The following is a 24,504-nucleotide window of genomic DNA, read 5'->3' as shown; positions in this document are numbered from 1 at the left end:
TCACCCATATACTTGTATACTTCCCTGGCGGCTCAGTGGTAAAGAATCCACCTGCAATGCAGGAGATGCAGGAGATGCGGGGTGGATCTCTGGATCAGGAAGATCCCCTGGATGAGGGCATGTCAACCCTCTCCAGTGTTCTTGCCTGGAGAATCCCATGGACAGAGGAGCTTTGGGGGCTACAGTCCATAGGGTCTCAAAGAGTCTGACATGACTGAAGCAACTGAGGATGCACTCACCTACTGGTAATTACAGTTTCATTTTTTACATTTAGATAGTCATCATTTAGGACTTTATTCTTGTGTACTGTGTGAGGAGTGGACACTGGGTCAAAAGTAAAAAAAAAGACAAAGGAAGTATTTTTGGGACAACTGGTAAAATTTGAATAAAGACCCTGCTTTAGACCATCATTCAGTTCAGTTCAGTCGCTCAGTCGTGTCCGACTCTTTGTGATCCCATGAATTGCAGCACGCCAGGCCTCCCTGTCCATCACCAACTTCCGGAGTTGACTCAAACTCATGCCCATCGAGTCAGTGATGCCATCCAGCCATCTCATCCTCTGTCGTCCCCTCTTCCTCCTTCCCCCAATCCCTCCCAGCATCAGGGTCTTTTCCAATGAGTCAACTCTTCGCATGAGGTGGCCAAAGTACTGGAGTTTCAGCTTCAGCATCAGTCCTTCCAATGAACACCCAGGACTGATCTCCTTTAGGATGGACTGGTTGGATCTCCTTGCAGTCCAAGGGACTCTCAAGAGTCTTCTCCAACACCACAGTTCGCCATGAAGAGATACCCCACGTCCAAGGTAAGAGAAGCCCAAGTAAGACGGTAGGTGTTGCCAGAGGGCATCAGAGGGCAGACATACTAAAACCATAATCACAGAAAACTAGCCAATCTGATCACAGGACCACAGTCCTGTCTAACTCAATGAAACTAAGCCATGCTGTGTGGGGCCACCCAAGACGGTCAGGTCATGGTGGAGAGGTCTGACAGAATGTGGTCCACTGGAGAAGGCAATGGCAAACCACTTCAGTATTCTTGCCTTGAGAACCCCATGAACAGTGTAAGAAGGCAAAATGATAGACCATCATTAGTAAATGGTAAATTTCCTGAATGTTATAACGGTATTGTGTTTATGAAGGAAAATATCTTTTCTCTTATATGATCATCTGTAGTGTTTAGGATGGCTCGGTCACGATGTCTTCAGTTAACTTGCAAATGGTTGAGCAAATATATGTATATATTTATAATAATAATAATATATTATATTTTAATAAATATTAGACAAATTTAATAAAATGTGACAAAATGTTAGCAATTGATGGCAGGCATATGAGTATTTACTTCACTATTCTTGCAACTTTTCTTGAGGTTCAAAATTTTGAAAAATAAAAAGTTGGCGGAATTCCCTGGTAGTCCAGTAGTTAGGGCTCCGTGCTCTCACTGCCAAGGGCCTGGATTCTATCCCTTGTTGGGGAACTAGGATACCTCAATCTCAGAAAAAAACTAAAAATTAAAAAAAAAAAAAAAAAAGTTGGGAGGAAGAGTGCTACGGCAAGGTTTCAGTAGGCAAAGGAGGTACCTGGCCCCTTTAAGATGGCCCCGCCCTTCACGTCCCGCCCCCCAGAGCACCGCCCACCCGGAAAGGTTTGGCCCAAGCCCCGCCCCTCTACCGGGCCTTCCCCAGCCTGCCCAGGCCCCGCCCTCCGCAGAGGAGTGCTGTCACGTGAGCCGGGCTGCGGCGACCCGCTCCGCGCCGTCATGGTGGCCCCGATGTGTGGCTCCCCCGGCGGCCGCCTGGCCCGGGCAGTGACGCGGGCGCTGGCGCTGGCCCTGGTGCTGGCCCTGCTGGTCGGGCTGTTCCTGAGCGGCCTGACCGGCGCGATCCCAACCCCGAGGGGCCAACGGGGACGGGGGATGCCGGTTCCGCCCGCCTCCCGCTGCCGCTCGCTGCTCCTGGACCCGGAGACGGGCCAGCTGCGCCTGGTGGATGGCCGCCACCCTGACGCCGTAGCCTGGGCCAACCTTACCAACGCCATCCGCGAGACCGGGTAAGGGTTGGCCGGATCTCGCGCGGGCCAGCCGGGGGAGGGAGTTGCGTGGGCGCCGGGCCTAGCCTGCCCCTAGGACGGGCCTCTTGCCGATGACAAGAGTCCCATCCTTGTCTCCCTGAGGGTCAGTTTCCCTCCTCTGAGGCTGCAGCGCCGTGGTTGGGTGGGGCCAGTGAGGCCTCCCTCAGCTCAGGGCCAGCCCCTTGCCTTCAGCCAGGGATGAGAGGACCTCTGTTTCCCTGGCGACACAGTAATCCCCACATAGGCCAGCACTTTCCTCCTCCCCCCCCCCCCCCCTTCCTCCCCCCCCCCCCCCCCGCCCCTCCTACCCCCCCACCGCCCGTCTCACTCCCAGGGACCAGAGGGATTTTACTACCTCTCCAGGAGAAATTCTCACTTCCTTGGTTGTAGCTTGCCCTGTGGGTGCCAGCCCCACCTGCCTCCTTTCTGGAACCAGAGCAGCAGGACTGAGCTTGGATTCCAGGCCAGTCTGAAAACAGAGAGTCCCTAAATTCACAAAGACCCAGATGGTATCCTTGCTTGGCTTCTGCTCTCCACTTCCCTCCTCTCTCCTGGTCCGGGGGAGAGTCGCTTGTCCAGATGCTTAGTATGGAGCCAAGGACCCCGTCTTTGGCAGTCACTGTCACTGTCCTTGTCGCAGGGGTCTGGGCTGTCATTCTGATATATGGCTCTTACCTGACTCCTCTGCCTATCTGGGCTCTCATTTTCCCATCTTGGAATTTGAGGATATGCTCTACCTGGGAAGTTGGGCAGTGCCTTTCTCAGGCCTTGTACCAAGGCTTGTGCTCATTCATTCATTCATTCACTCTCCTGGTGTGCTTGGCCATGGAGAGACAGAGTTGAGGGGGTCCCCACTCAGTGGCGGAAACAGTGTGAGGAGGGAAAATCCTGGAAGTGGGGAACATCTGCCTCAAAGACTTGTCAGCATGGCCCAGGCCCAGGACCTAGGCTGTGTTGGGGGTCTTAGGAAACCCTGTGTGTCCCCTGGACCCTACCCACACTAGCCCATCCTGGACTCATCCAGTTTGCTGGAATGCATTCATTCCTGCAGGTGTTGGAGAGACACAGGACACCGAGGACACCCCAGTTCTGGGGCTTTGTGGCACCTGGGAGGGTGTTTGATAGATAGACCGGGAATCGTGGGAAGAGGATTTACCGCAGACACAGAAGCTGAGTGGGGCTAATCTGGGAAGGCTCCCAGGGAGAGGAAGCCACAGGGTAGGCTGGCATTTACAGAGGAAACCAGAACTCTGTGGGATATGACTCTAGAATCTGGTGACCCAGTCTCTGCTGACTCATATATTTTTGGCCCTGCTTAGCAGAGCTAAGAGAGCCTGACAGTCTCTGCCTGGATATCAGCTGGGAGGAGGCACAGAGATAAGGCTCAACATGGGAGAGGGGCTTTGGCCCCAGCAGTTCCCCAATGGGCTGTGTTGCTGTCAATTATGGAAAACAGAAAAGTGGGGAGAGGATTCCCATGATTGTGCTGGATGGAAAGTTCTTCCAGGCTCAGCTCTGATGCTGTGTGACTTGGGCGAATCACTTCACCTCTCTGAGCCTGTTTCCTCCCTTGAAGGTGGGGCTCGAAGGAAAATTCAGGGGGATCACAGAAAGTACCTCTGTTTATTTACTAAAGGAAGGAGTGAATGAAAGAGAAGAAGAATGGGTGTCTTCTGCCCCTGTTTTACAATTGGGGAAACTGAGAAATGAACCCTGTTCTCTTCTGCACTCCTTGCTCTCACTTCACTGTTCCAGCATCTTTTCTGTCCACTCTGCCCCTTTCCTTCTGGGTCTGACAGCACTTGGGACTATGATGGAAGGAAAATTACATGGGAAGCCCCCGTTTTGTAAGCTAGGAAACTGCAGCCCTCAGACACCCTTTTTTTTTTTTTGGCTATGCTCTGCAGTTGTAGGATCTCAATTCCTGGACCAAGGATTGAATCCGGGCTGTGGAAGTGAAAGCACCGAATCCTAACCACTAGACCGCCAGGGAATTCCCCCAAAGACACTTTTCGTGGGAACTCAGGAGTGAGATGTAAGAAAGACAGCTGGGGTATCCTCTTTACTAAGCATCTGAACCTCTGATCTGAGGTCAACTGATTTGTCTCAATTTTTGGAGAGTGGAAATCATGATTTGGCTCTTCTGTTCACCTAGAGTTGACATCTTTCCCTCCTTTCTGGCCCTGAGTTTTCACCAGATCCTGGAATTTTCAGGATAACTTGCATGGTCCTTTCACTCATCATCTCTCTTCTTTCAGTTGTGCTGTATCTGACTGGCTCCCGTGAAGCCTAAAACATTTAGGACTTGACACTTGGGGGATCAGAGATGCCCCCAGAGGCAGCGCCTGCCCCAGCCTGGCTCTGGCCTTGGTCCTGGGGAGGCTGACCCCTCCAACTTTACCTTTTCCTCCTTTTCTGACCTGATGCCCCCCAACCAGCTGTTTGATCTAAATTGCCTTCAAGTTGAGAGAGGAAGTAAATACCATTAAGAGGGAATTAACCTAATAGGAAGCTGGGAAACAACCCAAATCTATCACCCAACAAGCAGAAACACAGCCCAGTAAAATGGCTAATTATCACCCAACTCTTTTTTAAAAAAATTTTTATTGAAGTATAGTTGATTTATGATGTTATGTTAGTTTCAGGTATATAGCAAATTGAATGCACTGCACATATTCATAAATCCATTTTTCTTTTTCTTAAGATACTTTTCCCATATAGGCCTTTAAAGAGTATGGAATGAGTTCCTTGTGCTCTACGGCAGGTTCTTATTAGTTTTCCAACTGTTTCTTTGAAAAGTCACAAAAGATCAACTTATACCATCATGAATGGAAAAGGAGTGATAGCCACAGATAAGGTGGTACATCCCACATAGTAGAGGATGTCCAGGGCACACTATATGCTGAAACGGCAGTGATGGGGAAGGGAGATTTGTAACCTGCTCATGTCACGGGCTTCCCTGGTAGTTCAGTGGTAAAGAATCCACCTGCCAATGCAGGAGACACGGGTTCGATCCCTGGGTTGGGAAGATCTCCTAGAGAAGGAAATGACAACCCACTCCAGTATTCTTGCCTGGGAAATCCCATGGACAGAAGAGCCTGGTGGGGTACAGTCCATGCGTTTGCAAAAGAATCAGACACAACTGGGCAACTGAGCATGCACGCATGCTCATTTCACTAGAATGGTCCGACTTTTCCCAAACGTGGCCTCTTCATTAAACCCCGGCGTCATCTCGGAGGTATTAGTTGCCCCTGACATAAAATCACAGTGTGGGCCATAGACTTTCCAGAAAAAAAAAAAAAAAAAGATTGAGGAAATAGATTCTGTGCAGCTGACTATTTTTGTCAAGCAAGTGCATTAGAAACAAACCAGAACAATATTTATCGATCTCTTCCCTTTTCATCTTCTAAAGCGGTCAGCTATTTTAGAACCAAACAAGCCAGAAGGCCATGATCTCTGAATCAAGAATAGTCTAATGGGAACATTTTTCTTTAGAAACACTCTTTTCTCAGTAGTTTGTTTTTTGTTGTTACTGTTGTTGTTTTTTTGTCCAGAGACTGGGATAGTGTCTCAAAGTTGTCAGCCAGCATGGCAGTGAGGTATTCCAGAAGTCATTTGCTGATGTCCAAACCTTCCAGTTTTACAGATGGGAAAACTGAGGCTGAAAAAGTACGAAGGTTTGGTTTGCAGCAAGGTTTCAGGCTTAACATCAGAGAGATCTAGGTTCAGATCTTTGCCCAGACACTTACTACAGGTGATCATCAGCAGCTGCCTCACTTTCGTGGTGAGAATGGTGCCAGCCTTGCAAGGTTCTGCAAAAGAATCGTTTGATAAGGGCTTAGGGCCTGAAGCAACAGAGGGATCCTCAGAGATCAGCCTCAGGGGCTTCAGCACTGGAATCCCCTCTCTCTTTTTAAGGTGTTCTGGAAAGATAGGCCGAAACCCACCTGACCAGGTTTTTTGAGGACTCTGGTGAAGTAAATAAACCCCATCCAGATGGAATCACCCCAGTTGCCCTTTGGAATAAGGCAGCCCAGGGCGGAACGCAGGAGGTACTATCTTGAACAAGGGGAGTGACTCATTCCTTATTTACAGTACCGTGGCCTGGCTGGGAGTGGATTATTACTGTCCACTCATTCTTTTCCTTTTCATCCAGCTTGGAAGAGTCACGCTGCATTCTTTTATATTTTTGTACTTAATTATTAGTTAATAGTACTGAATAGTTAAGAGTACTTAACTATTTAGGGCTTCCCAGGTGGTGCTAGTGGTAAGGAATTCACCTGCCAATGCAGGAGACTCAAGAGATGTGAGTTTGATCCATGGGCTGGGAAGATCCCCTGGAGAAGGAAATGGCAATCTGCTCCGGTATTGCCTGTAAAATCCTATGGAGAGAGGGGCCTGGTGGGCTAGAGTCCATGGGTTTCAAAGAGTTGGACACGACTGAGCACACACTTAACTATTCATAGTAAAAAAAATTCTAGCCGTTTAGAAAAGTGAGATGGGATGTGGAAGATAAACCGTGCCCTCATTCTTTCTTTTTATATATAAAACCACTGTGAGTTCTTTCTTCCAGAATTTTCTATGCCTAACAGGCCTAAACTTACATACATACATGTGTATGTGTACTGGTGTGTGTCTCTGCTTGTGTAATGCTTTTGAACTTGAGGTTATCATGAATCTACCATTTGTCCTTCTCTAATCCTGGGTTTTTTGGGTTTTTTTTGGGGGGGAAAAAAATCTAGTGTCTGACACCTCATTACATGTGGCAGCCTGCCACATGGTTCTCTACGCCCGTTGCATCTATGGGTAGGTTATTGTGTTAGGCCCCAACACCAGATGTTTTGAGAGGGTCCAGTTTTCTCCAGCTCTACTCAGAAATGCCAGGGATTTCCCTGGCGGTCCAGTGGTTAAGACTCTGAGCTTCTACTGCAGAGGGCATGGGTTCTATCCCTGATTGGGGAACTAAGATCCTGCAAGCCAAGCAGTACAGCCAGAAAATAAAAGGCTGCTGTGAACAAGGACCCTCCTATGCCTCCATAAGGGCTGTGAGAGTCCGGGTCACAGGGTGAGTTCTCAGCCACCGCCTGAGTCCATGGACTCGGCACCATGGCCTGCTCCTTGCCAGAGAGCTTTTAAGGAGGGGCTGTCTGGAGGAAGGCCACTGACCTTTCAGTTATCACCAAGACTTAGTATCTGAACAGCCTTTTTGGTTTTAGGTAATTTGTATACATTCTTTCTTGATTCCCTGTGATTTTTTTTTTTTTTTGGTCATAAGTGAATCTACATACTGGGCCCTGTTTGAAATTTCTTCCCACCACCAAATCTACTGGATCACTCCAAACCTCCCGTCTCAGATTCATGATAAGACTCGTATTTAGTGGCTGTAAAACGTGAGTTCTCTTCTGGCACCTGCCATGGCAACCCTCTGGAGTGGGAATCACTTTGCCCATGCTACAGGTGAGAAAACCGAGGCCCAGAGAGGGTAAGCAATTTGCCCAAAGGTACACAGTCAGTAAGAGACAGCCCTGGGGATTCAAACTCAGCCTGAGGGAGCCACAAGCCCAGGCTCTCTTTGTCTTCTGCTCTCCTTTAAATTTCAGACCTTTATTCTAGGCTCTTGTGTTTTCCTATCCTTATCTGTGATTATATGTGAGTCATTAGCTGGAAGTCCATGGCTCTCATATTCCTTTGGTAAGAACTAACCCCTTCCCCTTTAAGGACAAAACAGTTGCCCACAAAACTCAGTTAAGTTAGAGGCTCAGAGCGCATGCTCTGCAGTGCTAGTCTCAGCTCCTTCACTTACTTGCTGTGTGACTTCAGGCAAGTGGCTTCACCTCTCTGAGCCTCGGGTCCCACATCTGTACATGTCAGAAGAATTTAGAGGGAGAAGTAAACGTGATGTGCTTAGCACTGGGACTTGTTATCCACTGTGTTGGGGCCCCATAACAAGTCCCCACAGCTCCATTTTATCTTGTGGCTCAATTTCTTTGCTTTGGAACTTTCAGAGCTTGGCCTTCTTTCTTTTACTTCCCCTCTCCTCCCTCTGACCCCCTTCTTCCTGCAAGCTCCTACTTAAACTTCAAAACCCAGAGGAACTATCACCTCTTCTGAGAAGCCTTCCTAGATTTTACTCGTAGCAGCAGGAGTGTACCTCCTCAGGGTGCCCATGGCACTTTATTCCTTTTCTCGTCACAGCAGTTGCATTCTTTCTTGTACCCTTGGTGTCTGGTGCCCATAGGTGCTCAAAGAAGCTTGATTGGCGAGACTTCGGGGTGTGAACGTTCGCTAGTCGTTGCCTCTGCTGCGTCTTCTCTCGGGCAGAGCTGTTCTTGTTCTGGAGCTGCTTGGTGGCTTTTCAGCCAGCTCTCCACGGGACCGCCCTGGCTCCGCCTGGCTCTCCTGTCACATAACCTCAAGCTTTCATCGGTGTCTTCTGTCGCCCTCATTTTCTTAAAAGAAATTACCTTCACAAATGTTTTCCTTAGTTACAGAAGTCACCTGGGTGAACATTTCTGTGTCCTTGGAGCAAGGATGAAATCCAGAACCGTAAAGGAAAGATAGGACAAAGCTGAAAAGCACTCTATGGCAAAAACAGAAGCAAAGATCTATTAAAATACAGGCATTTTCCATATCAGTGACAAGCCAATGGGCTAATTTGTATGGAGAGAATTTAACCAAATGAGATGTCCACACGCTGCAACTAGAGAAAGCCCACTGCAGCAACGAGACCCAGTGATGCCAAGAATAAATAACTAAATGAATTAAAACAAGAAAAAGATATGGAGATGACTAGAAGAGTGCCTGGCACAGAGGAAGCCCTCCCTAGGTAGTAGCTGGTGTTATCCTGGGGGCGGGGTGGGGAGTAAAGATTAGTATAGCTCTGTTTATGAACATCTGTTAAAAATAAAAATCCATGTATCCTTTGACCCAGCAGTTCTGCTTTCAGGGACTCAGCCTGAGACATGTACGGAGGCAGATCGACAGACATCCACGTGAACGGCAGTTCATCACTGAGTTGTTTTCTGTAGTTGCAGACGGCTGCAAGCCGAGCCGAGCACCCGTTCCATGCGTGCCCCCTCACTGACCAGGTGTCCCCCTCTCCTTTCTGCAGGTGGGCCTTTCTGGAGCTGCACACGAACGGCCGCTTCAACGACAGCCTGCAGGCCTATGCCGCGGGCGTGGTGGAGGCCAGCGTGTCCGAGGAGGTAAGGGCCTGGTCGGTCGGGGAACCCGGGACTCCCCCCACCCAGCAGGTGTGTTCCCTAGGGAGCTTCGGAGGGGTCTGAGATGTGTGTAGGGGGGGTCTCCCCCATCCCCGGCCTTCCATTCAGTCGGGAAGAAAAGGCTCACCTGTTTTGTTAAAGAGTACCCTGGGTACTCTTTGATGCATGTGAAAAACACTTAACGTGTTTCCAAGTTACAAAGCTTAATAATAAAATAAACGCCCAAACTAAACCCTGGAATGGTACTAATACTAATTGAAACCCCTTTCTCAACACCATTCCCCTGCCTCCCCTAGCCCAGAGACACCCACCAAACTGCACGGGGTGGCTGCCATTCCCATTCCCTTTCATTCATTCATTCATTTTTATTGAGACAGAATTTTCATGCCATAAAATTCACCATTTTAAAATGTGTACACTCCAGTGGTTTTTACTGTATTCATAAGGTTACACGACCACCACCACTATCTAATTCCAGAACATTCTCATCACCGCAGGAAGAAACCCCATACCCGTTAGCAGTCACCTCCCTTTCTGCCCCTCCACCCAGCCCCTGGCAACCGCTAATCTACCTTCTGTCTCTACAGATTGGCTTATTCTGGACAGTTCCTATGAAAGGAATCATACAACATGTGGCCTCTTGTGACTGGCTTCTTTCACTTGTTTTCAGGGTTCCTCCACATTTTAGCATGAGTTAGAACTTTATTCCTTTTTATGGCCAAATAATACCGCATCTTAGGGACAGACAGTTTTATTTACCCACTCATCAGTGAGTGGACTGAGTTATTTCCACTCCCTGCCTTGGGTTAAACTGGTTTTACTACATGTGATGAAACCTTAAACAAACTTTTGTGTTGCTTTAACTGCTTTGGGGCTGTTTAAAAGTGGTAGTCACCCCTTTCAGAAGGCATTGGGAATGGGTGAGGCTATGGTGTGCCGGCCACGCTCCCACAGGGTGGGTGGGGCTGTGACACCCCCACTGGACAATAACTCGGCATTAGCTTGTAGAGTTGAACGCACATGTGCCTTAGGACCCAGTGGCCCCGCTCCTCAGGCATGTACCCTAGAGGTGACCCGAGGGTGCGCGTGAGGGGTTCAGAGCATCCCCCTAGGCGGGAACACTCAAATGCCACCAGCAGGTACCCCCCGGGCAACCAGCTTGTGGTACCCAACACAGTGCAAGATGATAGAGCCATGAAAATGAACGTGCAGTGTGGATGGGTCTGAGATGCGTAGTGGTGAGGGGGACAGAGCCCATCACAGGAGATGGGATACAACCCGACAGCCTTCTGTAAACTCCCTCTCCTCTTTCTGACCCGCAGTTGCAGTTGAGATCCCCTCCTGGGACCTCAGTGTCTGGGGAGAGGTCAGACACTGGGTCAGGCCCTCGTGGTTTGGGGTGCCCAGTGGTAAATGAGGCACAATTCCATCTCTCGTGGTTTTCGTAGCCTGAGCCAGGAACACGGAGGCAAGGCCCGAAGTGGTTCTCACATGAGAAACTCCAGATACACGTGCCAGGTGCTTTGCTCACGTTATCTCCCTGAGCTTGCACACCAGCCCCCAAGGGAGGCTCTGGATCAGCTGGGGTGAGGGAGGTGACTGGGGTCATGTGATCTTTGACCCTCCAGCCTGGCCCAGTTCATGTGACCTTGGAGGGCAGGGAGGTGGGAACAGCCCGTTGATGGCTGGTGGAACTGGCACACAATTCTCTTGCCAAGTTCACTGTTGTGTCCTCAGTGCTTGAGACAGGACATAATAGGTGCTCAGCAAAACTGGTCATTGACTGATTGACTACATGTAGATTGCGGTGAGGGCGGGGGTCCCCAGTGGCAAAAGAGGCTTCCTGTAGGACAGACGGTGAATGCTGAAGGCTTTCAGAGGAGGGAGGCGGCCAGGGGCATTGGGCCATGACCGGAGGGAGTAAGAGCTGGCTGGGTGGGAAGGGCCCTTGGGGATAGAAGCCAGCATGGGTGAAGGTTCAGGGGTGTCCCCACCAGGGCTCCTGGACTCTGGAGACCTGCCTGGGAGTAGGGGCTCTGAGCCTGAGTGCGGGGCCAGGGGGGTCCTCGGGGAAGAGAGCAGCGCTGCTGCCCCACCCCTGCCCTCACCCACCTCACGCCCCCCACCTCCCGCCCCAGCTCATCTACATGTACTGGATGAACACGGTGGTGAATTACTGCGGCCCCTTCGAGTACGAAGTCGGTTACTGCGAGAGGCTCAAGAACTTCCTAGAGGCCAACCTGGAGTGGATGCAGAAAGAGATGGAGCTGAACAATGGCTCTGCTTACTGGCACCAGGTGGGCGCAGCCCCCGTGCTCAGAGCGCTGGGGTGGCGGGTTGGGTCAGCTTCAGGGACCTGCCGCCACTGTGGCTGCCCCTGTTCCACTGGCCAACCTGTGTGTCACCCACTCCTGTCAGCCAGCCCTTTCTTCCTCCCTCCCTTACCCATCCATCCACCCAGCCATCTGCCTACCCATCCATTCTCACATCTGTCCAGTCTTCCTTCTCCCCATGTCCACCCTTCCCTTTCTCCCTCCTATACATCATCTATCCATCCACCCACCCATCCATCTCTCTTTGCACCCACCCATTCTTTCATCCGTCTATCCAGCCACCCACCCACCCACCCATCCATCCGTCTGTCCATCCATTTACCCATCCGTGCATCCAGTTTGTCAGCTCATTTGTCTACCCCCCACAAGCCTGTCCATTTTTCACTCTTTTCTTATTCATCCATCTGTCACCTACCTGCCCATCTTAGCCTGGTTGTCAAGATCTTCTGTCCACGCACCTTGTTGCTATATCCTGTTTGGTTACCTGTTATGGTTCATCGTCTTTCTGTCTGTCCATCTGCCCTCCCTTCTACCTGTCTAGCCATCTTGCTGACTGACCACCTTCCCTGCTTCATTCCTCATCTTTCTGATCAGAGTCTTGGCACTCATCTGGCTGTCCATCTGTTAGTCCATCCCCTTGCACTGTCCTGGCTCTTCATAAAGCTTACCAGGGGCTGCCTTGTTGTTCCGGGGTGATGCCACACCCCGTAATGTGGCCTCAGCAGCCCCTGGTACCCTCTCCCTCTCCAGCCTCATCGCCTGCTGACCTTGATCTGTGCTCCGGCCTCTGGTCTCCTCCCAGTTCCTTGAACAAGATGTGTTACCTTTTGCCTCGGGACTTTAGAAAGTGCTGTTCCTTCTGCCTGGAACACTCTTCTTCCCCCGCCTCTGTCCGGCTCACCCCCACCATCCTCACGGCCGTGTGCCCTCTCTGCACTTCCTGGTAGCACTCTTACAAGGCATTCAGTGCCTGTCTTCAGCCAGACTCAGGCCCCATGAGGACAAGGCAAGGACCACATCTGCTTTGTCCGCTGTGATAGCCCTTGTACCTAGCACAGGGGCTGGCACATTGTCGGTGTTTTGTAAGTGAAGGTTTGTTGCATTTTGACAGATGAGGGAATGAATCCATCCTGTCCTGTCCATCTACTTCAGTACCTGCCTGAACATTTGTCCTTCTCTCCACTCTCCTGTCCATCTAGATGATTGCCTTTCTCCGTCCTCTTGTTCACCTCCGCAGCCACCATCCATCTATCAGTTCTGCCCGTCCATCCATCCCTCCATCTATCCTTTTGTCCATCTGTCTTACAGATGCTTGCTAAGTGCCTGGTGTATGTCCAGCCCAGGCCAAGGCCCCATGGGGGACACAGTGATATACTCCATGGTTACAGAACAATGACAGTGACAGTGGGGAGAAGTCAGCCACATGAGACCAGTGCCCTGAGCCAGCAGCGTAGCCAGTAACAAAACTCAGAACAGGGAGCCGTCCACAGTGGGCCAGGGCAGGCTGGAAGGCTTCCTGGAGGAGGTGGCTTTGAGCTAGGCCCTTATGCGGGGGTGATTTGAGGTTGGCGCAGAATGGAGACATGCAGTTAGGTGATGGCAGGAGGGTGCTTAGCTTGGAGGGGTGGCTGTGGTTAAGGAGGGGGTCAGGGCTGGCTGGAGCCTGGAGGGTGCATCTGAGCCTCTCTTGCCAGAGCCCCTCCCATCGCAGGAGAAGGTGTGAGCCTGGGGGAGAGGCCTCACCCTCCCTCTGCCCCCTGCCCTCTGCCCCTTTCCCCTCCCCCTAGGTGCGGCTGACCCTCCTGCAGCTGAAAGGCCTAGAGGACAGCTATGAAGGCAGTGTGACCTTTCCAACTGGGAAGTTCACCATCAAACCCTTGGGGTTCCTGTAAGTGCCACCCCTAGAGTGCATAGGGCAGGGGAGAGGGCCACGCACCTTACAGTCAGACAGGCCTGGGTTCCAGTGCCAGCCCTGCCACTTCCTGGCTACGTGGCCTCGGACCGGTTGCCAGGCCTCCCAGTGCCTCAGCTTCCTCCTCTGTGAAATGGGTACATAATGCAGGTGTGGTAACCCTCCAGCACCCTGGCCCTCCACAGCCTGTTGCAGATCTCTGGGGACCTCGAAGACTTAGAGGTGGCCCTGAATAAGACCAAGACCAACCATGCTATGGGCTCTGGCTCCTGTTCTGCCCTCATCAAACTGCTGCCTGGCCAGAGTGACCTCCTGGTCGCCCACAACACGTGGCACTCCTACCAGTACATGCTGCGCGTCATGAAGAAGTACTGGTTCCAGTTCAGAGAAGGGCCCCAAGGTGGGTAGATGTGGGTGGATCTGTGTGTGTGGGCATGTCTGTGGGTACACAGTTTGCACAGTGCTAGGAGGTGTGCGTCTTGGCCCTATATACACTGGGGTCACTGTAAGGCCACGCTAAAAGTTCATGTTACTGTTGACTAGTTTATTTCCTTTTAATTTTTATTTTACAAGGTATATCAGCAAGCTACTGCTGCATAACAGATCAAATCAATTTAAAACAAAGGTTTAAAATAGCCATTTGTTTTTACTCACAATATCTGTGGGTGTCTGTGGGTCACCTGGGTGGTTTTGTTATTCTGAACCAAGCCTGCTGATGTTGTCCAGGCTCAGCAATGCTTCTGTATTCAGCTGGGGTGAGCTGGCTGACCTAGGGTGGCCTCATCTGCATTTCTGGGGGTTGCTGTCAGCTGGGATGACATGACAGTTGGGCTACATGGGCGTTCATCCTCCCACAGGCTAGCTCAGGCCTGTTCCTGTGACATCTGGACAGGGAAGTGTGGAAGGCCTCTTGAGGGCCCACTGAAACTGGCACAACATTCTGGTGCTCAAAGCAAGTAAGGTGACCAATTCAGATTCAAGAAGTGGGGAAATAGGGACTTCCGTGGCAGTCCAGTGGTTAAGACTTCACCTTCCAATACAGGGGATGTGGGTTCGATCCTTGGTCGGGAAGCTGAGATCCCACATGCCTGGAGGCCACAAAACCAGAACATAAACGGCAGAAGCAATATTGTAACAAATTCAATATAGACTTCAAAAATGATCCACATCAAAAAACAATCTTAAAAACAAAGCCTACATAAGTCATACATGTATGTTATGGAAAATTGGAAAACACAGCAAAATGATACACACATAGTAAAAGTCATTGGAACACTCCGCAACCCACAGGGGATCATTTAGTTACATTTTTTCCCTGGACTTTTAAATAAAATGTACGTCACCATTCCATTTGTTTAAACACTTTTTTATCCTAGTAATGTGTTAGTATGTTCTCACTGCCACTAGAGATGGAGAAATACATCTCCCTTGATGCCCTCCTCCAAAATCCCAGACCTCTCCTAAGAGGACAGCACTGATGCCATTTTGGTTTGGATCCATCCAGATTTGGGGGGATGCATTTATACGTGTGCATCTATAGACCTCCTAAAAATTAATAGACTTGAGACTGTCCTGGTGGTCCAGTGGCTAAGACTCTGAACTCCCAGTGCAGGGGGCCTGGGTTTGATCCTTGGTGGGAGAAATAGATCTCACATACCACTATGGGGAGATGTTGATCAGAGAGGACCAGCTCCCAGTTAGAAGACAAGTAAGATTTTTAAAGTCTACTTACCCTGAAGCACACCATGGTAACTGTGTTAACAGCACAGTATTGTATACTTGAAACTTGCCAAAACAGCAGAAATTAAGTGTTTTCACCACACACACAACAAAGGTAACTGAAATGATGGATGTGTAATTTAGTTGTTGGTGGTCATCCTTTCACAGTGTCTACAGCTGTCCCATCATCACAGAGTGCAACCTTAAGCACAATTTTTACTTGTCCGTTATACCTTGGTAAAGCAGGGGATAATCACCACCCCCCAAAAAATAACCACAGAGTGTGTACTCTGAGACTTCTGGGTATTTGCTGTCTGAATAACCTTTTTTTTTTTTTTGGCAGTAGATTTTTTGCAATAAAAAAGGAAAGCCAAAAGTATAATAATTAAAAAATTATATATCCATTTTGCTACTAGCTTTTATACAAATGGCCTGGTTTGCTAACTCTCAGAAAGAATGGAGTGGGGGGCTTCCTCTGACGCCTGCTGCCCCTCCTGGTTGGATGGAGCTGCGGGGGTCCTCATATGGACTTGTCTGACCAGCCGCCACCCCACCCCAACTTGAGTTCATTCTTGCCCTTGCAGCGGAATCTACCCGGGCTCCTGGCAACAAGGTGATCTTCTCATCCTATCCTGGTACCATTTTCTCCTGTGATGACTTCTACATCCTTGGCAGCGGGCTGGTGAGTCATCTTCTGTGTTACCTTTCTCCTCCCCGCCGGGCAGCTTCTCAGCTGGCAGCTCAGGTGCAGCAGGTGGACACCCCGCCAAGCACGGGGTGAGTGCATCCTCCACCAGGGGGTGCTCTCAAAAAATGTAGATCTGAGGCCCCAGACCCAGTGGTTGGCCTGGACCTCTGCCTTGTCACCCAGCTCTTGGGAAATTATTGGTCTGGGCCCTTTAAAAATATCCTCTGCCCCAGTGACCTCGTTTTGTGTTTACGTATTTAGGACAAGCCATTTCTCTCCCCACCATGACTCTGCTCTTCCTTGTTCTGCTTTTCCTCTTGTTTTTCACAAAGCCCCCTCTAAACCTGGCCGGGTTCTCTGAATAAATGTTGTTTATTACAGTGTGTTGTTTTTATCGGTTTTCCTGGCTGGGTGCCAGACTCTCAGAAGTCTGTTCCTGGCACCCCTGGTGGATTTCAGCAAGCCCTGTGGTCACCAGGGCAACACTGCAGAGGAGAAAAAAACATCCCTTAAAAAACAGCCTAGATGCAGAAGACGCCAGTTCCTGGGGACGGGGATGGAAAGCCTTTTTTGTTTCTATTAGTCTATGTGAGGAGCAGGGCGTTTAGTCCCCTTAGATGTGGGAACAAGCCTGAGAGGGGCCAGGCAGTGGGTGAGGGGGCCCCCTTGCTGCGGTCTGGGGCTGGGAAAGCAGGAGTGAAGCCTGGGAAGGACAGTGGATCCTTGTAGGATTGATCCCGGTTTGATTCTGTTACCTGAAAAGTGTCCAAACGGGAAATTTACCTTCCACTAGGGTTCTTAACAAAGATTCCATGGGCTCCTTTGGCCGTCTGGGGAGCTGTGAACCCCTTCTCAGAATAATACTTTTAAATGCATAAACCAACATGTGGGGTTATAAAGGAGACAAATTACATTGACATGCATTTATTGAAATAGTATGTAAGCTTTTAATGTAATATACAGATGTACCTCATTTTATTGAACTTTGCAGATACTGTGATTTTTACAAATTGAAGGTTTTTAACAACCCTGCAAGTCTGTCAACACCATTTTCCCACCAGCATTTGTTCATTTTGTATCTCTGTGTCACATTTTGGTAGTTCTCGCAATATTTTTCATTTTTTCATTATTATTATATTCATTATGGTGATCTGTGATCTTCAATGTGACTATTGTAATCATTTTTTTGTTTTGTATTTTTTCTTCTCTATTTTAAAATTAAGATGCGTACATTGTTCTTTAAGATAACACTATTGCACATTTATATTAGATTATAGGTTAGATGGTATAGCTTAGATAGCATTTGTTCATTTTGTATCTCTGTCACATTTTGGTAATTCTTGCAACATTTTTATTTTTTTCATTTTCATTGCAGTGATCTATGATCAGTGATCTTTAATGTGACTGTTGTAATCAGGTTTTTCTTTTCTCTTTTTAAATTAAGGTATGCACATTGTTTTTTAAGACATAATACTATTGCACATTTATAGTAGATTTAGAGTAGATTGCACACTTACCGTAGATTATATAGATTATAGTATAATGGAAAGGCTTCCCAGGTGGCTCAGTGGTAAAGAATCCAATTGCCAGTGCAGGAGACATGAGTTCAATCCCTGGGTCGGGAAGATCCTCTGGAGAAGGGCATGGCAACCCACTCCAGCATCCTTACCTGGAGCATCCCATGAACAGAGGAGCCGGGCAGGCTGCAGTCCATGGGGTCACAAAGAGTCGGACTTGCCTGAGCAGCTGAGCACACACACGCACAGTGTCGTGGAAACGACTTCTCTGGGAGCTGGGAAGTAAAAATTCACGTGACTTGCTTCCTTTCAATATTCGCTTCCTTGCGGTGGTCTGAAACAGAGCCTGCCGTTTCTCGGGGGTCTGCCGGTAGGTGCTGCTTTATTAGCATGTTAAATAAGAAACTGGTTGCAGGTGGGCTCCCTGCCATAATTTGGAAGTTACAGGGAGCATACACAATCTGAGTTGTGTGCAGTCCTGTTGTATGGTGGGAAAACATCCATGACATCTGTTGGTGACCGTCTCAGGTACTGCTGATAACATTGGCAGGTTGCCCACATTATCAGTGGAAGATGCTGCATTTCGGTTTGACGGTAGTGCAAATAAAGATATACTGTTTCCCTACCCACCTCTGTAGACTGCCTGAGTACTGCTTCTGAGGCCAGTTTAAAAAAAAAAAACTAGTCAACAGTTCTGAGCCATGATTGGTGTAACAGTGCTCCCCCTAGGTGGCAGCATGCCCCAGCGGTGAGTCAGGTGACCCTTCAGTGCAGTGGCCCTGGTCTCTCCCACAGGTGACCCTGGAGACCACCATCGGCAATAGGAACCCGGCCCTGTGGAAGTACGTGCAGCCCAAGGGCTGCGTGCTGGAGTGGATGCGCAATGTCGTGGCCAATCGCCTGGCCTTGGACGGGGACTCCTGGGCTGACATCTTCAAGAGGTTCAACAGTGGCACGTGAGTGGGCACCGTGGCCTCTCCACCCAACCTCCCCACCAATACTCAAGACCCTGGGGGGACCTGATGTGGCACCGGGGCCACACAGCCCACCCTCTTAGCAGAGTCCTCTTGTTTCACACGTGGGGAAACGGAGGCATGGGGAAGGAAAGGGTTTACCCCTCTCTCACAGGCTCCTCCACCCGGGGAAGGCTCCCAGAGAAAGGCCAGGAAGAAACGTGGAACTCAAGCTCTGGGGGCAGTGGGGTGGGCCGTCTGAGGAGGTGGATATGGGTGGATGGGGACCCTGTGAGCCAGAGACACTGGAACCGGGTTGGACGGGGTCTTAGGAGGTTGGGCAGAAGAATCCACCTTTGTTCCATTAAGCACTAGGGAGCCACAGACTCCTCCGGAGCAGGTAAGCAGCGTGATGAGAGAAGAGTGTGAGGATGGCTGGGCAAGCCACAGTGTCCAGGTGATGGTTGACTGGCCGGACACTCCCAGAGCACCCTGGCCACGTGATTCCTGGCTGTGTGTGGCCCTGGGGGCAGCGGCTGGCTGGGGCAGCGGCCCCGGGTCTGTTCAGCTCTCCTTCCTGGGGCCTGGCAGGTACAACAACCAGTGGATGATCGTGGACTACAAGGCGTTTGTGCCTGGCGGGCCCAGCCCTGGGAGAAGGGTGCTCACCGTCCTGGAGCAGATCCCGTGAGTACCCGGAAAGGGGCAGGGCGCCCCAGCAGAGGGGACCGCCTTGGCGGAGTCCTGGAGGCCACTGAAACTCTGTGTGGGAGGGGAGACCTCAGGAAGGCAAGCCTGGAGGAGAAGGCAGCCGTGGACTGGGGCTCAAGATTTGGGACATAATCTACCCGTGGGCAGTGGGGAGCCTTCGGGGGTCCTTGAGCACAGCAGTGCCTGCAGGAGCCTTCTCTCTCACCATTTGCACCCCGTCTCTCTTCCTGGTCGCAGGGGCATGGTGGTGGTGGCCGACAGGACCTCAGAGCTCTACCAGAAGACCTATTGGGCCAGCTACAACATCCCGTATGTCCTGCTTCCTGGTATTTCCCACCCTTTGCCCAGTTTTCCATGCAGGGGAGGGGTCGTTCCCTGGTGATTCTTTAGTTCCTCCAAGCAACCCACCCTGGGACTTCGCTGGCGATCCAGTGGGTTCAGACTTCGTGCTTCTACTGTGGGGGGTGCAGGTTCGATCCCCTGGTTGGGGAACTAAGATCGCACAAGCCATGTGGTGTAGCCAGCAGGGGGGAGAAAAAAAAGAAACAAAAGTAAAATCGTTAACAAAAAAGAAGAAAGAAACCCACCCCATCCCCTTCTTCGCCAGGAAAGCCCTGACAGTTTTGGGGTACAGTTGTGGGGTTGGCGTCTGTAGGGGCCCCCTAGTCTGCACCCGCCACAGGGTGGTGGGGAGCGCCCTGGCTCAGGTGCCGACCCCTGCCGTGGGTCCCCAGCTGGAGCTGCGTTAACCGGCTGCACAGCCAGCACCCTTTACCCCTCACAGTGCTTTACCTGGGTTATCTCCTTTGATCTGTATAACTACTGCACGTGGTAACCACGGCTCCTGTACCCATTTCACAGATGATGAAACTGAGGCCTTGAGAAAGTACCTAAAGTTCCTGAGGTTCCATACCTGGTCAGTAGTGAGGTCAGAATTTGAACTCCACATCTCTTATTAGAGTCCAGAACTTACTTGGCCACCCCTCCAAGCCTCCCAGCAGCACTAACAAAAGACATGATTATTGTAATCCCGACCGTTGGGGTTGTTGGTGTTCATGTCCTGGCACGACTGCCCTCTTTGCTTCTGAGGCCATGGCCAGGTACAGTCAGTGTGGGTCGTGAGTGACCATCCTCTTCCCCGGCAGGTCCTTTGAGTCCGTGTTCAACGCCAGTGGGCTGCCGGCCCTGGTGGCCCGCTATGGGGACTGGTTCTCCTACGACGGGAGTCCCCGGGCCCAGATCTTCCGACGGAACCACACGCTGGTACACGACCTGGACTCCATGATGCGGCTTATGAGGTGCGAGGGGGGCACCGGGAGCCCAGAATCGTGTGGTGGAGCTTTATAGTAACTCATTCTAGCCTCCCGACAAGCCGGAGGGCGGCAGAGGGTGATGCATCCGTGACAGCAGGACTGAGGCGTCAGCAGGACCTTGGACAGCCAAGAGCACAGAACATGCCCCCGTGGTCCTCGGGGAGCATGCTCTCCCTCAGGGGTTGCAGAGATGTGCTCACAGTGATGTTGATGAGTAACGAGGACTGTCTGAACTCCAGGAAATGCTGTGAAGGGACAAAGCGGGGTCTCTAGCCTGGCCTGGAGTGGGGGCCCAGAGGGACACCCCAAGGGAGGGATGGCAGAGCCAAGGGCTGAGTGATGGGTATGGAGTGACCAGCCAAAGGGGGTGGGTGACGGAAGTCCAGGTTGGCACATTGAACTCAGGTGGCTGGGTTATGGGGCTGCTGCTTGGAATCCAGTCTCCCTGCCCCCAGCACGACTGGTGTTTCCTCTCCTTCCGCATCCAGGTACAACGACTTCTTACACGACCCCCTGTCACTGTGCAAAGCTTGCACCCCCAAGCCCAATGGGGAGAACGCCATCTCTGCCCGCTCCGACCTCAACCCAGCCAATGGCTCCTACCCCTTCCAGGCTCTGCACCAGCGCTCCCACGGGGGCATCGACGTGAAGGTACCGGGCTTGGGGTGCTGTGGGTGGGGGGTGGTCAGAGTTGGTGGGGAGCCGCAGGGCCTCCTGGGTTGGGACGACTTAGCCACCTGCCCTCCCCTCACCCACAGGTGACCAGCGCGGCCCTGGCCAAGGCCCTGCGCCTCCTGGCGGTCAGCGGCCCCACGTGGGACCAGCTGCCCCCGTTCCAGTGGAGCACCTCGCCCTTCAGTGGCATGCTGCACATGGGCCAGCCTGACCTCTGGAAGTTCTCGCCCATCGAGGTCTCTTGGGACTGAAGCTCCATCTCTGCTCTGCTGCCTTCTGCCCCCGCTGACCCTGGCGGGGACCACCCAACTGGCTGCCACCCTGCCCTCCCGCCTGCCTTCTCTGCAGGGGAGGGGGCATCATCGCCCTGCTGTGCCTGGATGGGGACCTGGGCTGGTGCCAGCTTCACTCTCGTCTGGGCGGCCTCCGGGGTGGGGAACGGAACCCCAGGGGGCACGGGACTGACTGTTTCCCCTGCCTGGGTGATGCTATCCCTGTCTCCCTCTGCATCTTTCTCCTGCTTTTTTCTCTACCACCCTCGGGTCCCTCCGATTCTGCAGGAGAGGCCCCAGGGCCTACATCCCAGCACCATTCCTGCCCGTGGCTCTGGAGCTTTGGCTCCAGGTCAGCATCACTCCTCCCATCCCCACCCCCTGCCCATCTGCTCCTGGGGAAGCAGCTGCCCCTGTTTCTCCTCCTGGCGGACGGAAACTGGAAACGCTATGAAAAACCAAAGTTTCTGGCTACCTGTGGCTGGAGGGGCCCAAGAGTCCTGCTCTCCCCAGGGCCAAGCAGGAGTGTCAGCCCCTTGGCTCCAGCCTCGTGGCCCCCGCCCCCCCAGCTCCAGCCTGCCCCTGGCCTCCGGGCAGGACCCTCAGGCCCCCTGCTACAGGAACCACACTGCAGGCTGTGCTGCCATTAAACAAGAGAGGCCGAGGCCCCTGTGCTGTGCTTCTTGGGGCCACGGGGACAGCAGGGTCAGCGTCCTTTCTCTTCTCAGGTTTGAGTTCTGACCGTTCACCCATGCACCCTCCTGTCCATCCTGTCTGTCCATCTGTATAGGCATTCACGTGCCAACCCACCCCTCGTTCATCCGCACGGTCATCCATCCGTTCATCCACCCATCTTCCATTTATCCATCCATCCCCATATCCATCTATAATCCAACTATCAATCCATCTACCCATGCATCCATCCACCCATGTCCGTCCATCCATCTATCCTGTGCTTATTGAACACCTACCTTGTTCTGGGTCCTGTTGTAGGGCTCTGTTAACCACCAAGTCCTACCCCCTACTCCCTGAGTCCTACCAAGGGTGGCGGTGGGGGAAGACAGATCAACGCAGCACAGAGTCCCTCCCCATCCGATCTCACCCAGAGCCTCCACTGGAGACAAGACTCGTGCCATGCTTGGGGAGAGGAAAGCACATAGCCCTGGAGTCAGAGGCCTGGGTTCGAATCCTGTCTCCACCTCTTACTAGTTACGGTACTTAACTTCTCTGTGCCTGCAGTACCTCAACTGTTAAATAGGTAATGATGTGAGCAGCATTTCTCTGCGTGTGTGTGTGTGTGTGTGTGTGTGTGCTTGGAGGAGGGTGAGATTCACTGCAGTGGTGGCTATGACATGGCCCACGTGGGGCCTTACACACTCAACATTCATTCACTAGCAAGAATTTATCACATATTTAAAACATGCCAGGCACTGTTATAAGGTCCTGGGGATACCTCATAACAGGTACCAAAAAAGAAAAAAACCTCCATGATGTTTACATTGAGGAAGTAGATAAACACAGTGTGTATGATGTTGATAAATGCTCTGGGAAGACAAGCACAGCTGAGGGGTGGGAGTGGGTTTGCTATATATATGTATATGTGTAATTTTTGTGGGGCACATTGCTTGAACTCAGCAGCTTGTGAGATCTCAGTTCCCCAAACAGGGATTGAAAACATGCCCCTTGTATTGGAAGCACGTGGAGTCCAAACCACTGGACCACCAGGGAATTCAACTTTTTTAAGTTCCACATATAGGTAGAGCTGGAAAGACTCCTATTCTGGGCAAGTTTCTCTGAACTGACTGATATTTTAGACTCTATCCCTCCAGGAACAATTCTGGGGCCAGTCGACTGGTGACTCCCCATCCCTGCCTGCCCTTTGTGGAGTCCTGTCTCCTGGATTTTTTGTGTAATACTTTTAGTTTTGTATTGGGGTATTGCTGATTGACCAACAGTGCTGTGAGTTTCTGGTGAGCAGTGAAGGGACTCAGCCATTCGCGTGTATCCATTCTCCCCAGACTCCCCTCCCATCCAGGCCACCACGTACCATTGAGCGGAGTGCCCTGTGCTGTAGGGCCTTGTTGGTCACCCGTTGTAAATATAGCAGTGTGTGCATGTCCATGCCCCACAAGCCCCCTAACTATCCCTCCCCCCGTCCCTCCCCTGTCTCCTGGGTTTCAGGTACGTGTGCTGTCTCTCCCAGCTGGAAGTCAGCCTGTATCCCTGTCACTAGGGTGGGTTTTCCCTGAAATCTCACGGTACCTGCTCTTCGTCAAGGTGGGGGTGGGGGCTCCCCCTCTGCAAGCCCATGTGAATCTGTGTGGTAACCCAAGGGGTTAGGGCGGTTCTCAAACATGGGGCTCCAGGTGTCCAGGGGCTGCTATAGGTGGTGCAGGGGTGTTGGGGGGGCTCCCTCCAGGACCAAGACAGCCCCAGCAGTTCCTCTTCTGTCTGGTTTATAGACTGGCTTCAGTATGTACTGTCCTTGAAGACAGGGTTCTGTGTTTGGGAGGATTGCCTTGATGTGGACCAGAGATGAGTGTCCGTCATTGGTTCACACACCCCCGGGGCTTCCCAGGTGGCGCTAGTGGTATAAAGAACCCGCCTGCCAATGCAGGAGACATAAGAGACACAAGTTTGATCCCTGGGTTGGGAAGGTCCTCTGGAGAAGGAGAAGGCAACCCACACGGGGTATTCTTGCCTGGGAAATCCCATGGACACAGGAGTCTGGCAGGCTACAGTCCATGGGGTTGCACAGAGTTGGACACGATTGAAGTGACTTAGCGCGCAGGAACAAGGGGCTCATGACCCCGCTCCCAGTGGTTCTGCGATACAATTATTCTGTTATCAGGAAGGACTTCCCAGTAGAATGATCTGCCTTCCCAGCTGGTCCTGCCTCCTCTAGAGGCCCGTGTCCCATCCCAAGCCCCTCTCCTTCAGCACGGCTGCCCCTCACTGGCTCCCTGACATGCAGAGATGCCCCCTCCTGGCACACACTCCCAGCAGGAGTTGGGGTCCCGGCCTGCATGTGGGGCCCCAGGGTTCCCAGGGTTAGGGGGCACAGGGGATATTGAGAGCTGGGGATGACAGCAGGCATGCTTGGGTGGAAGGGAGGGAAG

General features: G+C 51.6%; 1 protein-coding gene across 1 annotated transcript; it reads left to right on the top strand.

Moving 5' to 3' along the window:
- Positions 1-1,704: 1,704 nt before the first annotated feature.
- Positions 1,705-22,661, top strand: PLBD2 (phospholipase B domain containing 2). Its single transcript, XM_020887848.2, has 12 exons — positions 1,705-2,048; positions 9,181-9,274; positions 11,431-11,589; positions 13,413-13,513; positions 13,723-13,937; positions 15,841-15,938; positions 18,257-18,417; positions 19,006-19,101; positions 19,363-19,434; positions 20,271-20,423; positions 20,927-21,089; positions 21,197-22,661. Exons 1-12 carry the CDS (start codon positions 1,759-1,761, stop codon positions 21,362-21,364), a joined length of 1,770 nt encoding a protein of 589 aa, XP_020743507.1. The 5' UTR covers positions 1,705-1,758; the 3' UTR covers positions 21,365-22,661.
- Positions 22,662-24,504: the final 1,843 nt, after the last annotated feature.

This window comes from Odocoileus virginianus, chromosome 12 (genome assembly GCF_023699985.2).
Source record: "Odocoileus virginianus isolate 20LAN1187 ecotype Illinois chromosome 12, Ovbor_1.2, whole genome shotgun sequence".
In the NCBI taxonomy this organism is placed as follows: domain Eukaryota; kingdom Metazoa; phylum Chordata; class Mammalia; order Artiodactyla; family Cervidae; genus Odocoileus; species Odocoileus virginianus.
The sequence above is the reverse complement of the archived record's forward strand: the minus strand, read 5'-3'. Positions and strand labels throughout refer to the sequence as shown.

What these genes read in the sequence shown, in the direction of transcription:
- PLBD2 (XM_020887848.2), top strand. Translation starts at nt 1,759, where the DNA reads ATGGTGGCCCCGATGTGTGGCTCCCCCGGCGGCCGCCTGGCCCGGGCA. An exon ending in GTTCAGAGAAGGGCCCCAAG is followed by an intron (nt 13,938 to 15,840) that starts GTGGGTAGATGT and finishes TTGCCCTTGCAG; the next exon opens with CGGAATCTACCCGGGCTCCT. An exon ending in AAGAGGTTCAACAGTGGCAC is followed by an intron (nt 18,418 to 19,005) that starts GTGAGTGGGCAC and finishes GGGGCCTGGCAG; the next exon opens with GTACAACAACCAGTGGATGA.